Source organism: Dermatophagoides farinae, chromosome 6, assembly GCF_024713945.1.
Source record: "Dermatophagoides farinae isolate YC_2012a chromosome 6, ASM2471394v1, whole genome shotgun sequence".
NCBI classification, from domain to species: Eukaryota; Metazoa; Arthropoda; class Arachnida; order Sarcoptiformes; family Pyroglyphidae; genus Dermatophagoides; species Dermatophagoides farinae.
Window position 1 is genome coordinate 1,619,158 of NC_134682.1, and position 19,942 is coordinate 1,639,099.

At 29.6% G+C, this 19,942-nt stretch overlaps 5 protein-coding genes across 7 annotated transcripts; 2 read left to right on the plus strand and 3 right to left on the minus strand.

Annotated features, from left to right (window-relative positions):
- Window positions 1-614: 614 nt before the first annotated feature.
- Window positions 615-3,713, plus strand: Dd (CTD nuclear envelope phosphatase 1-like protein dullard). Its single transcript, XM_047056696.2, has 5 exons — window positions 615-1,939; window positions 2,055-2,121; window positions 2,188-2,378; window positions 2,442-2,670; window positions 2,734-3,713. The coding sequence occupies exons 1-5, from the start codon at window positions 1,817-1,819 to the stop codon at window positions 2,877-2,879; spliced, it is 756 nt and encodes a 251-aa protein (XP_046912652.1). The 5' UTR covers window positions 615-1,816; the 3' UTR covers window positions 2,880-3,713.
- A 158-nt stretch (window positions 3,714-3,871) lies between these two features.
- Window positions 3,872-19,940, plus strand: LOC124494353 (uncharacterized). 3 transcript variants are annotated; one of them, XM_075732054.1, is made up of 5 exons: window positions 3,872-5,224; window positions 5,307-6,139; window positions 6,290-6,328; window positions 12,207-12,431; window positions 12,617-19,940. In XM_075732054.1, the coding sequence occupies exons 1-2, from the start codon at window positions 3,930-3,932 to the stop codon at window positions 5,467-5,469; spliced, it is 1,458 nt and encodes a 485-aa protein (XP_075588169.1). In that variant the 5' UTR covers window positions 3,872-3,929; the 3' UTR covers window positions 5,470-6,139; window positions 6,290-6,328; window positions 12,207-12,431; window positions 12,617-19,940. The 3 variants fall into 3 exon arrangements, with proteins under 3 accessions (XP_075588169.1, XP_075588170.1, XP_046913484.2); XM_075732055.1 differs by lacking the exons at window positions 12,207-12,431; window positions 12,617-19,940 and adding an exon at window positions 6,781-7,494; XM_047057528.2 differs by lacking the exon at window positions 12,207-12,431 and having other exon boundaries at window positions 5,307-6,328.
- Window positions 13,321-14,401, minus strand: LOC124493395 (uncharacterized). Its single transcript, XM_047056474.2, has one exon. The coding sequence runs from the start codon at window positions 14,399-14,401 to the stop codon at window positions 13,433-13,435; it is 969 nt and encodes a 322-aa protein (XP_046912430.2). The 3' UTR covers window positions 13,321-13,432.
- Window positions 14,775-18,812, minus strand: LOC124493394 (uncharacterized). Its single transcript, XM_047056473.2, has one exon. The coding sequence runs from the start codon at window positions 18,810-18,812 to the stop codon at window positions 15,129-15,131; it is 3,684 nt and encodes a 1,227-aa protein (XP_046912429.2). The 3' UTR covers window positions 14,775-15,128.
- Window positions 18,926-19,562, minus strand: NC2beta (negative cofactor 2beta). Its single transcript, XM_047057261.2, has one exon. The coding sequence runs from the start codon at window positions 19,560-19,562 to the stop codon at window positions 19,074-19,076; it is 489 nt and encodes a 162-aa protein (XP_046913217.1). The 3' UTR covers window positions 18,926-19,073.
- Window positions 19,941-19,942: the final 2 nt, after the last annotated feature.

A 19,942-nucleotide genomic window follows, 5' to 3' on the forward strand; every position in this document is an offset into this window, starting at 1 on the left:
TCGGCTATCGCTAATTTTTTTTTCGCTATTGTTGGTCGAAACCGATTTTTTTTCACAGGGGCAGCCATCTTCTTCTTCATTGAATCGAATGTTTAAATTTTTTTTTCTATTTATTTATTTTACAAATTCTTTTATGTATATTGTCATCATCATTAAATTTGTACTCTATAGAATTCTATGGAAATTTTATTAGTTGTGCGTATATTGAACAAACACGTAGCTAGAATGATGATAAAAAAAATTAATTTCAAATATCACCAAACGAATTATGGCTTTACACACTATCAATTGATCGATTTAGATCATCGGATATCAATTTTGATATTCAATCGAATGAATGGAAATCCTGTTTTAGTTGTTGAAACACAACAACAACAACAAATTGGCGCCATTCATTTATCATAATTCTCAATATATGCCAATAACGCCATCTATTAGATGCCGATCAAAACCATCTGGCACTAACATACACATTCATTTATGACGTTCGAAAATGTTTTCTTTTCCTTCACGAAACCACATTTTTTCAAAAAAAAAAAAAAAAAAATCTGAAATTTTAAAGAAAAAGAAACGAAACGAAAAAAAAATCTTTTCAATATTTGTTTATGTAATAATAATCTGATCAACAACAATGTCAACACCAGAAGCTAGATGGGTTTTATAATATAACAACACTTTACTTTCAATATGTTCAATTTGTATTTATAAATGTGTGTGTGTTGTTAAATCTGCGCAAGCTACAAAAAAACAACAAATTTTCTTTTTTTTCTGTTAAAAAAAACTATATTGTTCTGTGTGTGTGTGTGTATGTGATATATTCATCAAAAAAAAAAACCATTCCACATTTACCAACCAAAAACGATTTCCCCATGTATACTTTATCTATCTAATTTATCTGTATATGTATAGAAATCACACACATGTATACACACGGTTTTTGATATTTTGGTTGGAGCCAATGACAACAACAACAACAACAACAACAGCACATTCAATCTGTTTTAATCCAATATTTATCCAACATCATCATCATCATCATCATCATCATCAGCTACATATACACATCATACACAAAAAAGAGTGAAAAAAAATAAAGAAGAAGAAGAAGAGAACACAATAATTTGGCGCCCCATTAAAAAAACACACACACACACACACAATCAAGCAACCAACCACCTACAACCAGATATTTATATTTTTACATTTTAGTTAGTAAAAAAAAAAAAAAAAAATTTACATAGCTATTGTATAAATTTTGTTGTGTATAATAATCTCGCACATGTATGAACAACATCATCATCATCATCATAATTGCAAAATCTATAGACAACAGAAAAAAAATCAAACAACCAAATCTCTATCACCATAACAGCCTGTTTTCTCTTTCTCTCTTTCTCCATTGTTTAATATTCTCGCTTTTCATAAGCAAAATTCTTTCAATCCATTCGTTTTGTTTGTTTGTTTGTGTGTGTGTGTGTGTGTGTATCGGTGTTTATGATACACATTCATCAAATCAACAATAAAAACACAATAATTGATGATAATAATTGATCATCGCCAAAAGATTCACATAGTAAACATCATTGATTGATGAGAATTTTTTTTTCTATCCATCAGTGTGGACATTTCACAATGATGATGATGATGATTATTCATTTTGTTATTTAAATTCTATAAAAAAAACAAGAATTTGCGAAAATCAAATCAAAAAACAAAAATTTGTTTTGGCCTTACTTTTCTGTTCTTTTGTTTGTTTATTATTATTCCTCAATTCAAATTGATATCCACTATATATATTCTGAACGATCTGATCTGTATGATCAAACGAAAATTTGTGCAAATGTTTAAACAAATTCAAATGGGTTTAAAAGCATTTCTATTATTCACTGCACGTGTTTGGTCTTGTATATGTTATTCATTGAAAAAACAAACTCGAGCGGTAAGTTATTTTTTTTTTGTTTCGAAAATTATAGAATTTTTTGTTTTTACTCATTTAAATTGTTTTTCATTTGTTTCCATGATATATATGAACACATCATCATCATCGTCATCAGCTGAAACAACATCAAACAGTTAAATATGACATAATACCATTATCACCATTATCAGCACATCGATTAAGTAAGTTGTAAAATTTGATGATCATCATATGCAATAATTTTATGTTTTGTTTTTTTCGATTGTTAGATCTTGTAAAACGGAAAACATTGGTACTTGATCTTGATGAAACTTTGATACATTCACAACATGATGGCGTAACAAGACAAACAGTGAAACCGGGTACACCACCGGATTTTATACTTCGTGTTACAATTGATCGTAATCCAGTCAAATTTTATGTACATAAAAGGCCACATGTTGATTATTTTCTTGATGTGGTAAGTATTTTTTTTTTTTTTTTGAAAAAGTTTTATTCATTGTTGATTTCATTTTTTTTCCAGGTGAGCAATTGGTATGATTTGGTTGTATTTACAGCCAGTATGGAAATATATGGCCAAGCAGTTGCAGATAAATTGGATAATAATCGTGGTATATTACGGAGACGTTTTTTTCGTCAACATTGTACATTGGATTTTGGTAGCTATACAAAAGATTTGTCCACAATTGTCGGTGATTTATCAAGTGTTTTCATACTGGATAATAGTCCAGGAGCATATCGTTCATATCCAGGTAAGAAATTTCAAAGGGAAAACAAAATTTATTTTTAATTTTTTTTTGTTGTTGTATCGTTAGACAATGCCATACCAATTAAATCTTGGTTTTGTGATCCTTCCGATACGGCATTATTAAATCTATTACCAGTATTGGATGCATTACGTTTTACTAGCGATGTACGATCTGTATTAAGCCGGAATCTTCATCTACATAAAATGTTTTGAAAAACCAAAAACTAAAACCAGAAAAAAAACATCTCAACATCATGCCTACATTACAAACAAAACAACAATTTTCGATAAAAAAAATTGTCTATTTTTCTTAATTTACACAAATTGATCATCATCATTTTCAATTATATTTTGCAGCCCATAAACTATAAACTACCCATAGAGGTGGCAGCCCATGAAAACAAAAATTTATTTTGCATAATCATCACCATTATCATCATCATAATTAATCACATCACGAATATGATTTCGAAAAAAAAATTATCAGCCAAAAAAAACAATGATTTCAAATTTTCGCCAAAATTTTTGCTTTTTGCGTTTCTGCGTTTGTTTCCTTTTCAAAAAAAAAGATTCGAATTTCAATCTTTTTTTTCCATGATTCATTTTGGTTCTCATTTTCAAAAAAAAAAAAAATCACATGTAAATCAAATCATCATGTTTCGATCGATTTGTTTGTGTGCGTGCGTGTGTGTGTGTGTGTGTGTGTGTGTGTGTGTGTGTGTGTGTGTGTGTGTAAATTGTAAATATTTTTAATTATCAAATTTAGGATTTATATTTAGTTTTGTTTTTTTTATTTTATTTCACGACTGAAATGTATGTAAAATTGGTATCTAAATTTGGATAACAACAACAACAACAAAATTCTGCCATTTCAAGATGAGAGTTTGGAATTTGACGACGACATTATTCTTCAATTCAAGTTTGAGACAAAAAAAAAATTTCCATGTTCAATTGTTTACCTTTTTTATTTTTTTTTTTTTTTTTGATTTATTATTTGTTGCTTTCACTTTTTGTTGTTTCCAATAAAAAAAAAAATGACAATGTTATGTGATCATTTTTTTTCCAACCAAATTTAAACTTGAGTTACATGGTGGTGTTGATGTTTTTTTTTTTTTTTTTAAAAAAAAAAACGTCATAGTCAATATGTTTGACCATTATTTTTTTCGAGCAAATCAAATCGATTTCATCGTTTTGATTATTTATTGTCATCAGATCATGATTGTTGTTGTTTTTTCATTTTCATTTTCATTTTCATTGTGATTTATGAAAAAAATGGCAATTTTCATCCAAAATTTTTTCATTTTATCCATCATTCTGGCTACAGTATTGATTTATGCAAATGAAATTCTTGGCGATGATGATGTTAATGGTACGATCGTTTTTTCAACCATCCAAAATGATCAACTACAAATAACCAATCGAAAACATTTGACAGAACCATCAACATTATTATTGAAACAGAAATTGAATAAAGAAGAATATGATAATTTCCGTGATAGATTATTTTCGATGCAACAACATCGTTCACGTAATATGATTCGTTTGAATGATTATTATCAACGATTATTACGAAAAGGTTCCAGTAATATTGATCTTACATTTCGTGCATACAATTTTACTACCGGTATTCAATTTGAAGAAGAATTTGATTGTGATCTACATTTATTAACCGATTGTGAATCAAGTTTATTACGAAAAATTGAAATTATTGAAGGTCGTTTTGTTGTGTTTACCGTTAATCGTACCGAAGAGGAAGAAGTTGCATCACAAATTGATGTATTGAATGTATGTCGATCGTTGGATAAAGAATTTACCTGTTTGATTAGATTTGCTGATAAATGTGAAGAAAAAATGACATGGTCAACATTTAGCATATTGAAATATATTATCACGCAGAATAATGAAACAATTGTTTCGTGTAAACAAAAAGAAATCGATTGGCTTGGTCCACAAAATGGTGATGAAATTATTACCGAAAATGAATGGATCGATCAGAATGGTATAAGCCATACGATTAATAGTAATTCACGTGGACCATGTATACCGACACAAGTTATTTGGATATGTTGGACAACAAACATGGGCAATGATTTTCAATTTGGCCATGATGAAATAAATACCGGTGATCAATGTGAATCTTTATATCATTTTGAACGTTGTTTGAAAAAATATCTCTATGAAGAAGATAGCAAATGTTCATTGGATGAAAAAGAAGCTACCATACAGATAATTCTTGGCACAGTCAAATGGAATTTGACACAGAAACAGAATTTGCCAAAAATTTGTTTTGAATTAAAACATCAATGGATGCGTAAAATACATGTGATTGGTATGCAAGAAAAAATCTTCAAAGATTATTGGGATCGTTCACGACGATTTGCATTCGATCTACGAACAGATTTTGGCAGTCTTCTTGATCCATATTGTAATTGGGTGGTGAAAAAATTCGATAAACCATGTGAACATCGTTTTGATGGCCGTATTCGTAAATTATGGAATGAAGAAGACGTAAATGGCATACAATTAGATTGGCAACGTGAAAGTGAAACAATTTGTTGGTAAGAATTTAAAAAAAAAATCATTTTGATTTTATCAATTTAATAAGAATTTCACTAACTTTTTCGGTTTGATTTTTTTTAGTGCCATTTCTGAATTTAAACAATGTGTTTCCATATACGTACTTATCCGTTGTGGTAAAGATTCATTTCGATATTTTAATAATTATTCAAAAATTGCACAATTGGATCAATGTGATCAATTGGATTATGGATCTGAAACATGTTCAATGCGGTTAAATTTTTAAACAATTTTAAATAATTTTGTTTTCATCAATATATATCGATGTAATATTTTTTAATTTAATTTATGACAATAGATGTCGACAGAATCGAACCAAAAAAAAAAAATTCGAATCATTCCATTTCCACATTTTACATGTAACAATTTTTTTTTGTTTGTTTGAAACGGTATAGGAAAATATAACCGTTTTCATTGTGTTTCCGATTTATATTTGCACATGCTGCTTGTGTTTGGGGAAATTTTCTTTTCTTTTTTTTTCTCAAAATTAAATTTTGTTTGAAATTGATATTTTTTTCCAATGAAAATCATCAAAAATGAGTGATAAAAGTTCAGACATTTATAGTGCGTACGTGTGTTTGTGTGTGTTTGTACATTTCTCATTTACAATACAATAAAATGCATCATGATTGCCATTTATCAACATCTTTTGTCGCATGATGATCCGATTGATATATTTTTTTTTTATTTTAATTTTGGCAAGTTATTTTTTTCATAAATTTTATCTTATTCAATAATAATAATAATAAGAATGTGATTCGTAAACAAATTCGATTTTGATATATTCGATTATTTGGCAAGATACATTGGGACCTGCAAGAAAAAATGAAATCATTGGCATATGAAAAACGTTCGAAACATAAATGATAAAATTATGGTTGATGATAATATCGTATGTATGTATTTTTATCTGTCCTTTAATTTGTCATTCAATGAATTTTTTTATTTCTGAATCTATAAATCGATTGGAAAAAAATGTCACCACCGCTACCACACCATTCGATAATTATTTGGATTTGTTTTTCCGAAATTTCGACAAAAAAAAGTCAAAAAAAACGATCATGATGAATGTTTACATTTCGAATGTAAGTTTATTCATTTTTTTCTGTTGGAAAAAATAGCACCATTTTGATTTTAGGTAAAAAAAATTGAACGAAAATGATGTTGATGAATACTCATCATTATCATCATCATCAACAACATCTTAATTTCTTCATTCGAAATTCATTTGAAAAACAGTGGGTCTATTTACCCGAACTAATTTTTTCCCGATTGCATGCACACACACTTCACATTCATCAAGATGATGATGATGATAGTGGTGTTGGTAATGGTGGTAGTTGTGAAAATTTTATAGGAAATCTGGACTTAATGGATACCATTAATAAGTTTGATTTTTGTTTGTTGTTGTTGTTGTTCGAATTTAGTTGTCCAGTCTGTGAAAATAATCGAGATCACACACACACACACGCATACATAACATCCAAATACAATTCGAATGAATGGTAATTTCTTCTTTTTTTTCTTTTTTTTACAGTACCATTAGATGAAACTATTTTTAAGTATTATCGGATTTTTTCATGGAAAAATCTCAATCTCAATTTATTATTGTAATCTCTTCACCAAAATTCAAGAGAAAATTAGAAATGAAAAAAAAATTCGTCAACCTCATCTAATGATGATTATGCTGCTGCTGCTGATGGTAATGATGATGAGGGCCAGATGTGTGAAGAAACGTTTTTTTTTCTTCATTCCCGAACGACCAACAATTGTGATCGGTTAAACTATTTTTTTTTTGTTTTGTTTTTCATTTGAAAAATTCTGTCTCGATCATATTGTTGTCTTGCCTGTTGATGATTTTTTTTTATTCATTTTCTTGTGATTTTTTTTCGACATTCTGATTAAATTTTTGTCCCATCATCATCATCATTATCATCAACTTATCTTATTGAAATGAATGAAAAATCTTGTGACATATACCATTTGCATCTTGATTTTTGTGATCATTTCAATCAATCATTCAATCAATCAACCAAACAATCAATGACAGAGTATCAAATTTTTTTTTCTTGCTTTGTAGTTTTATTTGTGTGTGTGTATGTGTGTGTTTCCACACCCAAGACAGATCAAATTCACACTCACACACACACACAGACAACAGAAAGAGAATGAGTCTTATGAGTTCTGGTGACAAGATATAAAAATACCGAATCATGATAATAAAAAAAAATCAACATTAAGATAACTTTAATTTCAGATATATTCTAAATGACTCACAATGTGTGTATGTGTGTGTGTGTGTTCATGCATCAAACTATGGATGTCATTCATTGTGACACTCGCATCCGCCCACACTCAATGACATCCATAGTTTTGATGTGTGTGTGTGTGTGAACAAGAAAAAATAATCGACACTAATCGATCGATTTTTTTTTCAGCTTATTGCAATTCATTTTCATATATCTCAAATTTTCTTTCTATATTTATTCCATTGGATTTTTCCACTTTTTTTCAATCCAAAGAAAAATATAAACAGATTAGATCATCGAATCATATCATTGTGTGCGTGTGTGTATGATCAACAAGTGGAAAAAAAGCAATGTCCATCACCAATGTCGGGTCGTTGTTTTATTTCATTTTATTTTTCTATAAATGTTGATTGATGATAAATGTCTGTTTTTTTGTTCTTTGATGGTAATATAATTTTATATATCGTTGTTTGGACCGAATTGAAAATTCATACGATCATTTTCTATCTGAAGTGATGATAATGAGTTTGTTGTTGTAATGACAAAAATATCGATATTTTTAAATTCTGAATGTTGATCGAAAAAAGCTAATTGAAAAATATTACCACAACCAATTAAAATAATAATGATTCAATTAAGATCCTACTAGCCAATTTCTAATTACAATTATGATGATGATGATGATAATGATAATGATAACAGACAAAACTGTTATCATCATCGTATTGATTTTTTTTTCTGCAAAAAATTATCTCTAGACATAAATGTTGAAATTAATCACCAATTAATTGATTGATTCATGTTATCATCACCTAGATTTTCGATGACCAAATTAATTATCTTTTAAATCAATCAATAGATCGATCATCATCATTATTATTATAATCCAAATAAAAAAAAACATTGTTTTTTTTTCTTGAACTATCAAGACGACAACTTGATTTGTCATTTGATGATGATGATGATGGTGATGATATTAATGTTGTTGATGATCAATGCAATGATCACATCACCATGGTGTATGTATGGTGGTGGAAATTTTATTTATGATTCGTTTGTGATGATGATGATACCGGGTCTGGTTTGATATACTAGTGTGTGCGTGTGTTTATATCCACAACCTCTTAACCACATTATCATCCAACAAAAATCAATGGTTGATTTTTTTTTTGTTGGTAATATTTTTTCTATGATGATGATGATGATGATAATCTGTACTTACACACACACGTTATCAAAATCAAAAGTTTCTATTTGCACTTCAAGGATCGATATTTTTTTTCCATTTTCGATGTTAAAATCGCTATCAGTTTTTTCTATGTTCTTTCAATTCGAACAAATCAACAACAACAACAACAACACCCTATTATCCATATGAAATATTTGACCAGAAAAGTTTTTTTCCACAGAATTACATTATCATCATCATATATAGATTGTTGTTGTTGTTTTTGTAATTTTTTTTTGTTGTTATCATTACACTCCCTCCACCCATTCAGAGCAAAAAAAAAAACGATTACCAGAGAAAATACACAGAGAAAAAAAAACAGTAAACTCATCTTTATTTTCTTGACAATTTCTTCTAACAGAGTAAAAAAAAAGAATGGCTGATTTAGCAGAAGTATGATGATAATGATGATGATGAAATTTATCTATTGCTCTCGCCTATACATCATCATCATCATCATACAGTTTGTTTTTAGTGTATGGATACGACCAATGACAACGATCTCAATAATCATTCTTTCTATTGATGGTGATCAAATCAACTATAGAAGATATACAAGAACAGAACTGGCAAATAAAATTAAATCCAATCTGTAGAAAAAAAAATGAAAAGATTTCTTTTCATACATCACACACACACACACACAAACATAAATATCTTTTCTATTATTATTATCATCATCAACAACGATGACAACAACAACAACATTGTATTGGATTTGATATATAAATTGAGAATGAAATAGAAAAAAAAGATCGGATCATCCCTATGGTGGTGGTGGTGGTGGTGCTGTTTTAAACCTCGAGACTTTATCATCATCATCATCATCATCATTGTCGTCGTCGTCGTCGTTGATGATGATGTATATAAATAACGGTCGACATTCGTCTATGTCATTCCGTTTTTTTTGTTTGCTTTCTTTTTTTTTCATTCATTCCTGTTATAAATATGTGAAAGTTGTACAGTGTGTGTATATTGTATTGTGCGTTTGTGTGTATGTTTGCCAAAAATATATTATCTTCTTTATTCCGTTTGTCAACTTTGAAATTCTTTCACCAATTCTGAATACAAACGCGATGATGATGGTCGGATAGATGGATGGATGGATGGATAGATGGATGGTTTGGATGGTTGATTCGTCATCATTTTTTTTTTTTTTTTTTTTCGTAAAAAAATTCCTATTTTTCTTCATCATCATTATATCACCAAAAAAACACACACACACTCGACACACGAAAAATGGTTCGTCATTTTGTAGTTGCAATCCTTTTTTTCTGTCTTTCTTTAAAAAATTTTTCTCATTTTTTAAAAAAATTTTTGTCTGATTAGGAATTGAGGTTGGTTTTTGAAATATTTGTTTTTTTTTATGATTGCAAACAAAAATCATGGTTGTAGGTATGTTTTTTTTTCTGTTGCTGTTGTATATTTAGGAAAAAAATGAGAATATCGATTTTCATTCAGTCTGATGATTTTGATTTTTCACTCGAATCAAATGGATATTGTTACCGTATTTTGTCCATTGATGATTTCTGTTCATACTAAAACAAAACAAAAATGCAAAATACAAAATTTCTTTTCCTCATTTTATTTTGTATTCAATTTTTTTTCCTGTTTGATAAAAATATTTCAAAGTATAGAATGGGGAGAGAGAGAGATAGGAAATTTTTTGATTTTTATTTCTCTGTTCTCTCTGTGTACATCATTTTCTGATTTTTTTTTCATTATTATTCCCCACACCACATTTCTTTGATGTGTGATGCCTGTCTCTCATTTTTTTTTTCATTTCCATTTCCATTCTATCTCTATCCATCTATCTCTTTCTTTTTTTTCTCTCTCTCCTACTAACTAACTCTATGTCATTCTCATATATATCCTTCACATATAAAACACATGTCTAATCACTCCTACTTTTTTTTTGTCTCTTTGATATTTTTATATGTGTGTGTGTGTTTTTTTTGTATGTATGAAAATGTCGCCATTTGGTTCAATATTTTTTTTCTGGCTATGATGATGATGATTATGGTGGTGTTGGTGTTGGTGGTGGCCATGGTGTCGGCGTGGTTGATGATGATGATGATTGTTGTTTGCTTTATTTTTTTCTTTTGGTTGTCTGTTTTGTTGGTTAGATTGGTTGTTGTTGTTGGAATGAATATATAATGTTAATCTTTTTTTAATTTATGATTTGTGTTACTGTTTTTTTACTGTTCCCCTCCCACATTCAGTTTTTTTTACATTCATCGTTTTTTTTTTGTTATTATAAACCAGGATTATTATAATACCAGTGTTGCGCCAAAACAAACCAAAAATCTTGTATCATCATCATCGCCATCAACATCATTATTATTATTTGTTGCCCTATCATTCTTTGATTCAAAACAGTATATCGCACACATTTGTAAATCACAACTCCAATAGTATGGTAATATATCTGCTCAATGCTATGTGTATGATATCTGTGTGTATACAGTTATCGTTTTTTTTATACTAAATATGTAATGTGAAAGTTTCACACCCATAATCATCATCATTTTTTTGTTATCTTTGTGTTTTCATTTCATTTTTTTTTCGGTTCATGATTTGAAAATTCATCGAACGATCTAATATAATATATTGGTATAATATTTTACTATCTATGTGTATTTTGATTAGTTTGATCATCATATATCCATTTAGCTAAATGCTTTTCATATACCAACAATCATCATTGATTATTATTTTGTTGTTGTTGTTGGTTTCGGTTCAATTGATATATCGATTTATAATACACTCGTCTCTGTTATTGATCTGTAGTATTTTATTCAACTTTTCACGCACACATACACACACATTACACACAAATAAATCTGTGCCAATGTTATTGATGTGTACCAATATATATATGTTGTATTTAGGAATAACAACAACAGCAGAAAAAAATATACCACCAATAATTCCACCAATCAAAAAAAAAAAAAAAAAAATTAACAGACAGCCACAAACAAAATGATCATGATGATGATCGACCAACAAAATGAATAAACGTCGATGACATTGTAAATTTAGCAGTGGTAATACAGGAAAGGCAACAATAACAACAACAACAACAAGAAGCAACAAGTGTGTCGCCGTATTGAAACAAACGGCTACAACGATGTTGATGATGATGAATACTTTGATTTTGATTTCAACTTTTCAAAGCTTCAAGCATTTTTTTTTCGAGGATTGATGATGATGATGATAATAATAATAATGATGATGATGTTGTTGTTGTTGTTGTTGTTGTTGTTTTTGTCTTTGAATGAAAAAGAAATACAACACCAGCCTTTTTGAATTGATGATCATACTCACACATCCAAAAAAGACGTAGAAGAAAATGAAATGAAATGAAAAAAAAATTTTTTGTTTGTAATTGTCGCGCCCGTATATATAATACTACTTGTTGTTTATTGATTGTTTGTTGAGTCCAAAGAAACTTATTTTATTTTTTTTTTGTTTTGTTTTTAAAAGAGAAAAATATCTCGTGTTTCATTGATGAGCTTGACTCTATTTTGTGCGTGTGTGTGTGTTTTGCTGTTGCTGTTCTCGTATTACTTTTCTTCAATTTTTTTTTTTGAAACGCCATCATCAATGATGATGATTGAAAATGAAGATCATCATCCAATCCAATAATATATATTGCCGAACATACAAGTGCTAAACACCGATCAGAAACGACATTTGTGTATTTTGTTTGTACGTGTATGTGTGTTTGTTTTGAATTCGAAATTTAATTTTTTTTTTTGTTTTGTTTTGTTTTGTTTACCTGTTGCGTTTTGTATTATTCGGTAAGTATATGAAATTTAATGTATAGGTCAACCAACTACTAATAAAAAAAACCAACCGCCATCATTTTTATTAAATAGTTGTGAAATCATCAGATCGACAATATAAATGGTAAATGGTGACATCCATATGTGTGGTAAATCTATTTCATCATCATCATCATCATCATTTTTTTCCTACTTTCAATCCTGATAAAATGGTGGTATTATCAAAATCCAAACAAGCCAAAACAAAATGTCGTTGATCGGATCCTAAACAACGAAACGAAAAGAAAACCACATCACAACCGAAAAAAAAAATTTGTTCATATTATTATTATTATACAAACATAACTAATCTCGATTTTATTTCTCGTTGTTTTTTTCCTTAGTGACAAACAACCACGATCATGATGATGATGATGATGATGATGGAGGATGACGTGCAGAAAAAAATAAAATTAAACAAAACGATGATGATCCATCCACACGGTATGATGATGACGTTTCGATTCGATGGATTTTTTTTTCAAATTTTCGTTTTTCGAATAATTGCACATATGTGATTGATTCGACACAATTTATTTTACATTGAATTTAATCGATTGGATTAATCCAAAAAAAAATTCAACCTGTAAAATTAAAGCTATTGAGTAACGGTTGCCATCTTACCAGACATGTATTAGATCCATTTTTTATCGAAATGAATAATCCATCATTATTATTCTAATACTGTCTCGTAAGATGTTGTTCGATTACTTATTATTCAACATACAACAACAACAACAACAACAAAAAATAAAGATACGAAAAAGGTATTGTTTTTTTTTACTAAATTTTATTTTTTACTTTTTTCAATACTTTCATCCCATACAGTTAAATAAATAAATAAATAAAATAAATTGTAAAAATATTTGCCATAATGATTGATTTTCATTTTTTATGATCCGAAAGAATATTCTGAAAAAAATGTTCAGCATCCACTTCGACATATGAAAGTGTTGTTGGATTTTCAGTTGTTGTCACAATTTTCGTTGATGATGATTCCGAAATGATTCTGTTTGTAGTTGTAGTTTTTGTCGATTCAACAGCTATTGGAACAATATTGGAACTGCTGAAATTTGTAATACTGGGAAGAATTTTTGGTGGCGGATTTTTCGGTATCATACCGGATGACATTATCTGTGAACTAGTCATTACATCACCAAATTGTACCAAAACATCATTGACAGTAATTGCCAGATTGGATAATGTAGCAATGGCTACAACACGAGCACGAAGTGATTCAAGATTTCGATAAATTTGTTGCACATATGTTTGTAATGGCCGTAATCGCATTACCAATCGATATTGACGATTTAAATTAGCTTTAACTATGGCGATGCCAATCATTTCTTCAATCTTTTTCAAATCGGTTAATAGAACAGAAAAACGTTCTTCTTGTTGGTATTGATTTTTCGAATCAGCTGATTCATCGACCTGTTGATTGTTGACATTATGATCGATGGCCATTTTTGAATCACCATCATCATCAATGACTACTGATGATGATGATGATGATGCTTCAACATGATCATCCGAAATATAATAATGTTCACCAGAAATCGAATCATCATTATTATTATTATTATTAGCGGCTAATAATTTTTCAACCAATTCATCGACACGGATCAATAATTTTGCTGTTGTTTCGATCGGATCAATCGATTGTGATTTTTCATCGCCACCATCATCATCATCATCATTGTTATCCGTAGTAGCATGAATATTGTCAGTCATCGATGGCAATCGGCCATCATTGCTTATATTTATTGACGTTCCAATCAGATTGGCATAATTCAGTATGAATGAATTACCCAAAATGAATGAAAATAAACAACAAATCGATAAAAATTTCATCATTTTTTTTTTGTTTGTGTGTGTATTATGAAAATAAATGAAGAAACAAAATGAACAATTTTTTTCTTGTTGATGACGATGACTATGACTAACGATCAATTCGAACTGAGGTCAATTCATTCATTCATTCATTCATTCGCTAAATAAGATTTATTCTAACCGATAAACATAATAATAATAATATAATAAATTCGAGAATGATCCGGATGAACCGGTTTTTGTATCAAGTTTATTGGTTTTTTTTTGGTTCCAATGAATCGTGACCTGATCATACGTTGTGTATAACGGTGAATAAAATTATTAGCCACTCAACTAACAAACTTGTTTACCTAAGCAACTTTATTCGAAACAAAAACAACAACAACAACAACAACCATGAGAAACATTTTTCAAAAAAAAGTGGAAAATGTCAAATTTATTCATGATTAATCTCAAAAAAAAGAAAAAATCATTTCATTTAATTATTTCCAAATTAATCCATGAAAAGTATGTATATGATAATCAGATGTAATTGTGTTTGTGTGTGTGTGTGTATGTTTGTGTGCGTGGGTGGATGGATGAGATTGTGGTTGTGTATATAATCAAAAAAACAAACAAAAAAAAATCAAATTAAAACAAAGAATTCGAACAAAAATGTGATTATAATCAGTCGTGATCGAATCTTTTTGTACTTTTTTTTTAAATATAAAAATGCAAAAATGAATAAATGAATAAAATGAATGATAGAAAATTAATGCAACATTTTGGTCAATTTACTTATGGATCTGGTTTTTTTACTTTTTCTTGATCCAACAATTATTCCTTTATTATTATTATTATTATTGTTGATATTATGATTGTTTGGAACACTATTTGTATTATTTATTGCTACCATCGTTGTTGCCATTATACCATTATTATTATCCAAATTTTGATTATTGCTATTATTGATTGATTGATTTATACCATAAAATCTGGCATCATATTTTGAATATTTTATGGCCATTACATCATGATCGTTTGAATGATTCATTGGTAAATCATTATTTGATTGATTATGTTCCAAACTACCAACACTACTGACTGTTGTAACAACAAATGAATCGATTAATTGTACAATTTCTTTGTGACCACAATTCAATGCAACATCTTTGGCATTTCGGCCATAAAAATCTCGATGTGAAATATCCGAACCAGCCTGTAAAAGATATGCACAGGTTTCATAATGACCTTGTTGAGCTGCCACTAGTAATGGTGATGCACCTTGAGTCGATGATATTGGATTGACCATGGCACCGGATTCAATTAACAATCGTAACACTTCAATATGACCATTCCAGGCACACATATGTAATGGTGTTCTACCTTCAGCATCGATGGCATCGATATTCGTTCCAAGTTTAATTAAACAATCAACTATTGCATATGTTCCTTGCCAGGCTGCCACATGTAAAGCTGTTCGGCCTTCGAGATCTTTAATTTCCAAATCAATACCAAATCGAGCTAAAAATTCAATTGTCTTAACCGCTGTTTCCAGATATTCTTCTGGTCCATTTTTGTACAATGCAGCAAGATTGAAAAATGGTGGCCCTTTTTGTTCTAATGTGCTATGCGTAAATGCAACAACACAATAGATGATTGATCGTCCATCAGCATCTTTATAATTAACATCGGCACCTTTAAGGATCAATAATTGAGCCAAATCGAGGTAGTAAGATAAGATTGCAATTCTCAACGGTGAATTACCACTATGAGCAGCAAAATTTATTGATTTCGGTGTAATTAATGGTTCGCATACTTCAAAATTATTCTTAGCAACTGCTTCATGTATGGCAAGTTTTCCGGATTTATCTTGTGTATGAATTAATTTATCGCCACCAAACTCTACAAGAACTTCAACAGTTTCAAGCGAACCATTAGCAGCGGCCATATGTAATGCAGTTTGACCATTATTGTCTCGATGCATTTCATCGCAACCAACAGTAAGCAATAAACTTATTGTTTGTCCCCATGTTTTCGGTTCATTAGCAGCAAAATGTAACAAAGATCGACCAGTTTCATCAATAAAATCTGTATGCGATCCCCAATACAATAGTAATTTGATAATTTCCGGTGAACAATTAACAAGAATGGCATGTAAAATTGGTGGCATTGAATATCGATCCAATAGTTCAACATCGGCATCATTTTCCAATAATAATTCACACATGTCGAACGAATGTTGCATCAATGCCAATATTAATGATGAATATCCCCATTGCGGATCACAGACAGCATTGACATCGGCATTAAATTCAAGAAACAATTCAACCAATTTCATATTGCCTTTTTTGATCGCCCAATACATTGGTGTTTTACCATTAATGAAATTCTGATTGATTATAACATTACCATAACGGCTTAAAATGCTACGTAATGCTTTTAGATCGCATAAATGTAGTGCTTGCTCAAATTTCTGATATAATTTGTTTAGATATTCTTTGGATATTTCTGTTTTACTTAAATCTTGATCATCGACTAATTGATTTTGTTGTTCATCACCATCACTGTCGACAAGACAATCATCATCGATGGTCATTGGTAGATATGGTTTGGATTTACAATCCTTCAATGAATTCGATGTAGTACTTTCAACCAGATTTGTGGAATTAATAAATGAACTACTATGATGATGATGATGATGATGATGTTGTTGTGAATCATTCGGTACCAATGTTGAATCAAATTTCAATGACAATTTTCCATTATATTTTTTATTATTATTACCAAGATCTTCTTGTTCAATGGAATTAGTTTTTGTTAAATTTTTATCATTATTATTATTGAATTTATCAATATGACTGTAATTGGCTTCGGCATAAATGCCTATTGTTTGAAGTTCAAATAGTTTATTATTTGAATTTGTCGATACTTGTGCTTGTCCACTGGTTGTTCCCATTTGTGAATCTGAACGATCTCTTTCATATAACATATCATCGGATATATCATTGATTGAATCATCATTATCCTGTATATATTTATTACTGATGGCCAATGCTAGTTGTCGATTTTTTGCAACTTGTTCACTAAGATTCATCATTAATAAATGTGATTGTTCCGTATCTGGAAAATATGATCGACAAATGAATCTTGCCGTGCAATGTTTAATATCGCTTAGCCATTCAAATAGACTACCATGTATTAATTTGATCGATTGATCATTATCGGTATATAGAATCAAATGATGAACAAATAAAACATTCAATATTTGATTCAATGTTTCTTCTGAACATTGAAGTTTTGTGAGTAGATTAGCGACGGATACTTTAAATGAATTAATTCGATCTATCGATGAGAATATTGTTTTGAATTCTGTTTCCCATTTAGAATTATTGTTAAAAATGTTGGTGAATAAAGCTAAATAAAGACCATTTAAAGTGGCACCAACGAAATCTAATTGTTGAATGTCGAAAATTTTTCTTTCAAAACAATCGAGCAATATTTTCACATATAAAATCGATCCATTACTTTTATGAACAATTCTATTCAACAAATGTTTCGATGATGATGATTGTGATGATTCGTTTGAGGTAGTTGCTGATGTAGTTGTTGCTTGTATTTTCGTTTGATGTTTACAAAGATAACCCATTATATCATTATAGACATTAGATTTTTTAATATCATCAATGACAATTTTACGTGCACCAGAAAACATTTTCGTTATGCCACGATAACGTTTTGGTCTTGCCGTTATGATTACATGTAGCCAATTAGGTAATGAATGTAAATTGCTAGCAACTAAATCACAAATATCTGGACGTAGATCAATCGAATCGATTAATAATAGATAACGTTTCGATTGTAATTGATACTTATTTACAATAGTCAAATCTTTTGAAAAACTATTCAATAATTTAAGTAAATTTTCACGAAAATTAACACTATGATTAGCAATGTTGTTTGTATCGATAATACGCGATGTAAATAATGATGAGGATTTTTGAACATGGCTAAATATCTGTTGAATCTGTTGATCAAAACAATCAATGAAATCATTTGGTGTGGATGAGGTGAATTTACAATAGAATGAAATCAAAACACGACTTTGAAAACGTTTTGTTTGACTGAGCAATTGTATAAGAAATGTTTTGCCACTACCGGCTTGACCGAATATTACGGTAACATTTTTAATTGTAGGCTGTTGTTGTGATGATTGTTGTTGTTGTTGTTGTTGTTGACCAATTGAATTATTCCCATTGGAAATGTCGAGAATTTTTTCAATTTTATTGAAAAACCAATCACGCCATATAATGTCATTATTTTCACGAATCTGTTGAAGATTTGTTTCTAATTCTGAATCAGATATATGAAGATCGGTTCGTGGTAACGGTTCAGATGGCTGAGCTTGATTATCATCGGATGATGATGATTTTGGAAAACTGATATTGTCGGCCATATTGTGTCGGCATATATTTCAAACACAATTATATGTAGCGCGAATATTGAAAATATTGTCAAAGAAAAAAAATATATGAAGTTTAAGAATAATTGAATTGAACGAACAAATTGAAAAGTGAAAATAATTGTGTATGCGAGAAAAAAAATTATTTAAAATGAACAAAAATTTTTTCAGATTGAAAGTTGTAGTTTGTAAATAATGATAATTCATATATATTTCATTTTAATGGCGATATAATTGATTATAATTTATGGTGATTCAGGATTCATATTCTTCATCTTCATTTGGAACATTTAAACTATGCTGAGCAATGGCAGCGTTTTGCATTTGTAACCATTCTTGTTGTTCAATCAATGCTTGTTCTTGTCTAGCTTTGGCGAATAATTCTTGTTGTTGTCTAAGTAGTTCTTCTTCAGGTATGCCTAAATGTTCTAAACGTGTTGATTGTCGTCGTCTTTTACCTTTACAATCATTCATAACAGATTCGGCTTCGGATTTATAATTGGAGAAACCAAGTCGATCAAGTGCTGATAGAACATGTTCAGCCGACATTGTTTTTTTCTGTTGACTTTCACATATTAAATTTGCTTCTGTTGTTATTTTATGTATAAATTCTGAACAACATTGAAGAATAAATTCACGAGAATCATTGGCCACACGAATATCTGGTACAATCTCTTTGATCAATTTATTGATTGCCGCACGCGGTATTGTAAGTTCATCATCATCTTTATCGTTTGAGGCCATTTGACGAAATAGTTTGCAATATTGGATAGAATTTTTTTGAAACAATTGTAAACAAACACAATTATTATGTGAATTTTATATATCAAAGTTTGGATATTTTCTCGATGAAACAATGTTTTCGATTGAAATGAATGGTATCCATACAGCGGTCAATCCACGAAACACGAATGACGTTTTCTAGATATTTTTTTTCTCCAGTATTTATTTATTATCGAAAAAAAAATCTAAATCTAAATGGAATTAAGTTCAAAAATGTTGTCGGTTTGCATGAATGAATGAAAAATATTTAAAAACCAAACAATCACAAACAAAAATAATGAAATTGTAGAAAATTCTGAGTCAGGCCATCGATCGTGATACCCGCAAGACAGAGAATCCTC

What these genes read in the sequence shown, in the direction of transcription:
- LOC124494353 (XM_047057528.2), top strand. Translation starts at nt 3,930, where the DNA reads ATGAAAAAAATGGCAATTTTCATCCAAAATTTTTTCATTTTATCCATC. An exon ending in GAAAGTGAAACAATTTGTTG is followed by an intron (nt 5,225 to 5,306) that starts GTAAGAATTTAA and finishes GATTTTTTTTAG; the next exon opens with TGCCATTTCTGAATTTAAAC.
- LOC124493395 (XM_047056474.2), bottom strand. Translation starts at nt 14,401, where the DNA reads ATGATGAAATTTTTATCGATTTGTTGTTTATTTTCATTCATTTTGGGT.
- NC2beta (XM_047057261.2), bottom strand. Translation starts at nt 19,562, where the DNA reads ATGGCCTCAAACGATAAAGATGATGATGAACTTACAATACCGCGTGCG.
- LOC124493394 (XM_047056473.2), bottom strand. Translation starts at nt 18,812, where the DNA reads ATGGCCGACAATATCAGTTTTCCAAAATCATCATCATCCGATGATAAT.
- Dd (XM_047056696.2), top strand. Translation starts at nt 1,817, where the DNA reads ATGATCAAACGAAAATTTGTGCAAATGTTTAAACAAATTCAAATGGGT. An exon ending in ATTATCAGCACATCGATTAA is followed by an intron (nt 2,122 to 2,187) that starts GTAAGTTGTAAA and finishes TTCGATTGTTAG; the next exon opens with ATCTTGTAAAACGGAAAACA. An exon ending in AGCATATCGTTCATATCCAG is followed by an intron (nt 2,671 to 2,733) that starts GTAAGAAATTTC and finishes TTGTATCGTTAG; the next exon opens with ACAATGCCATACCAATTAAA.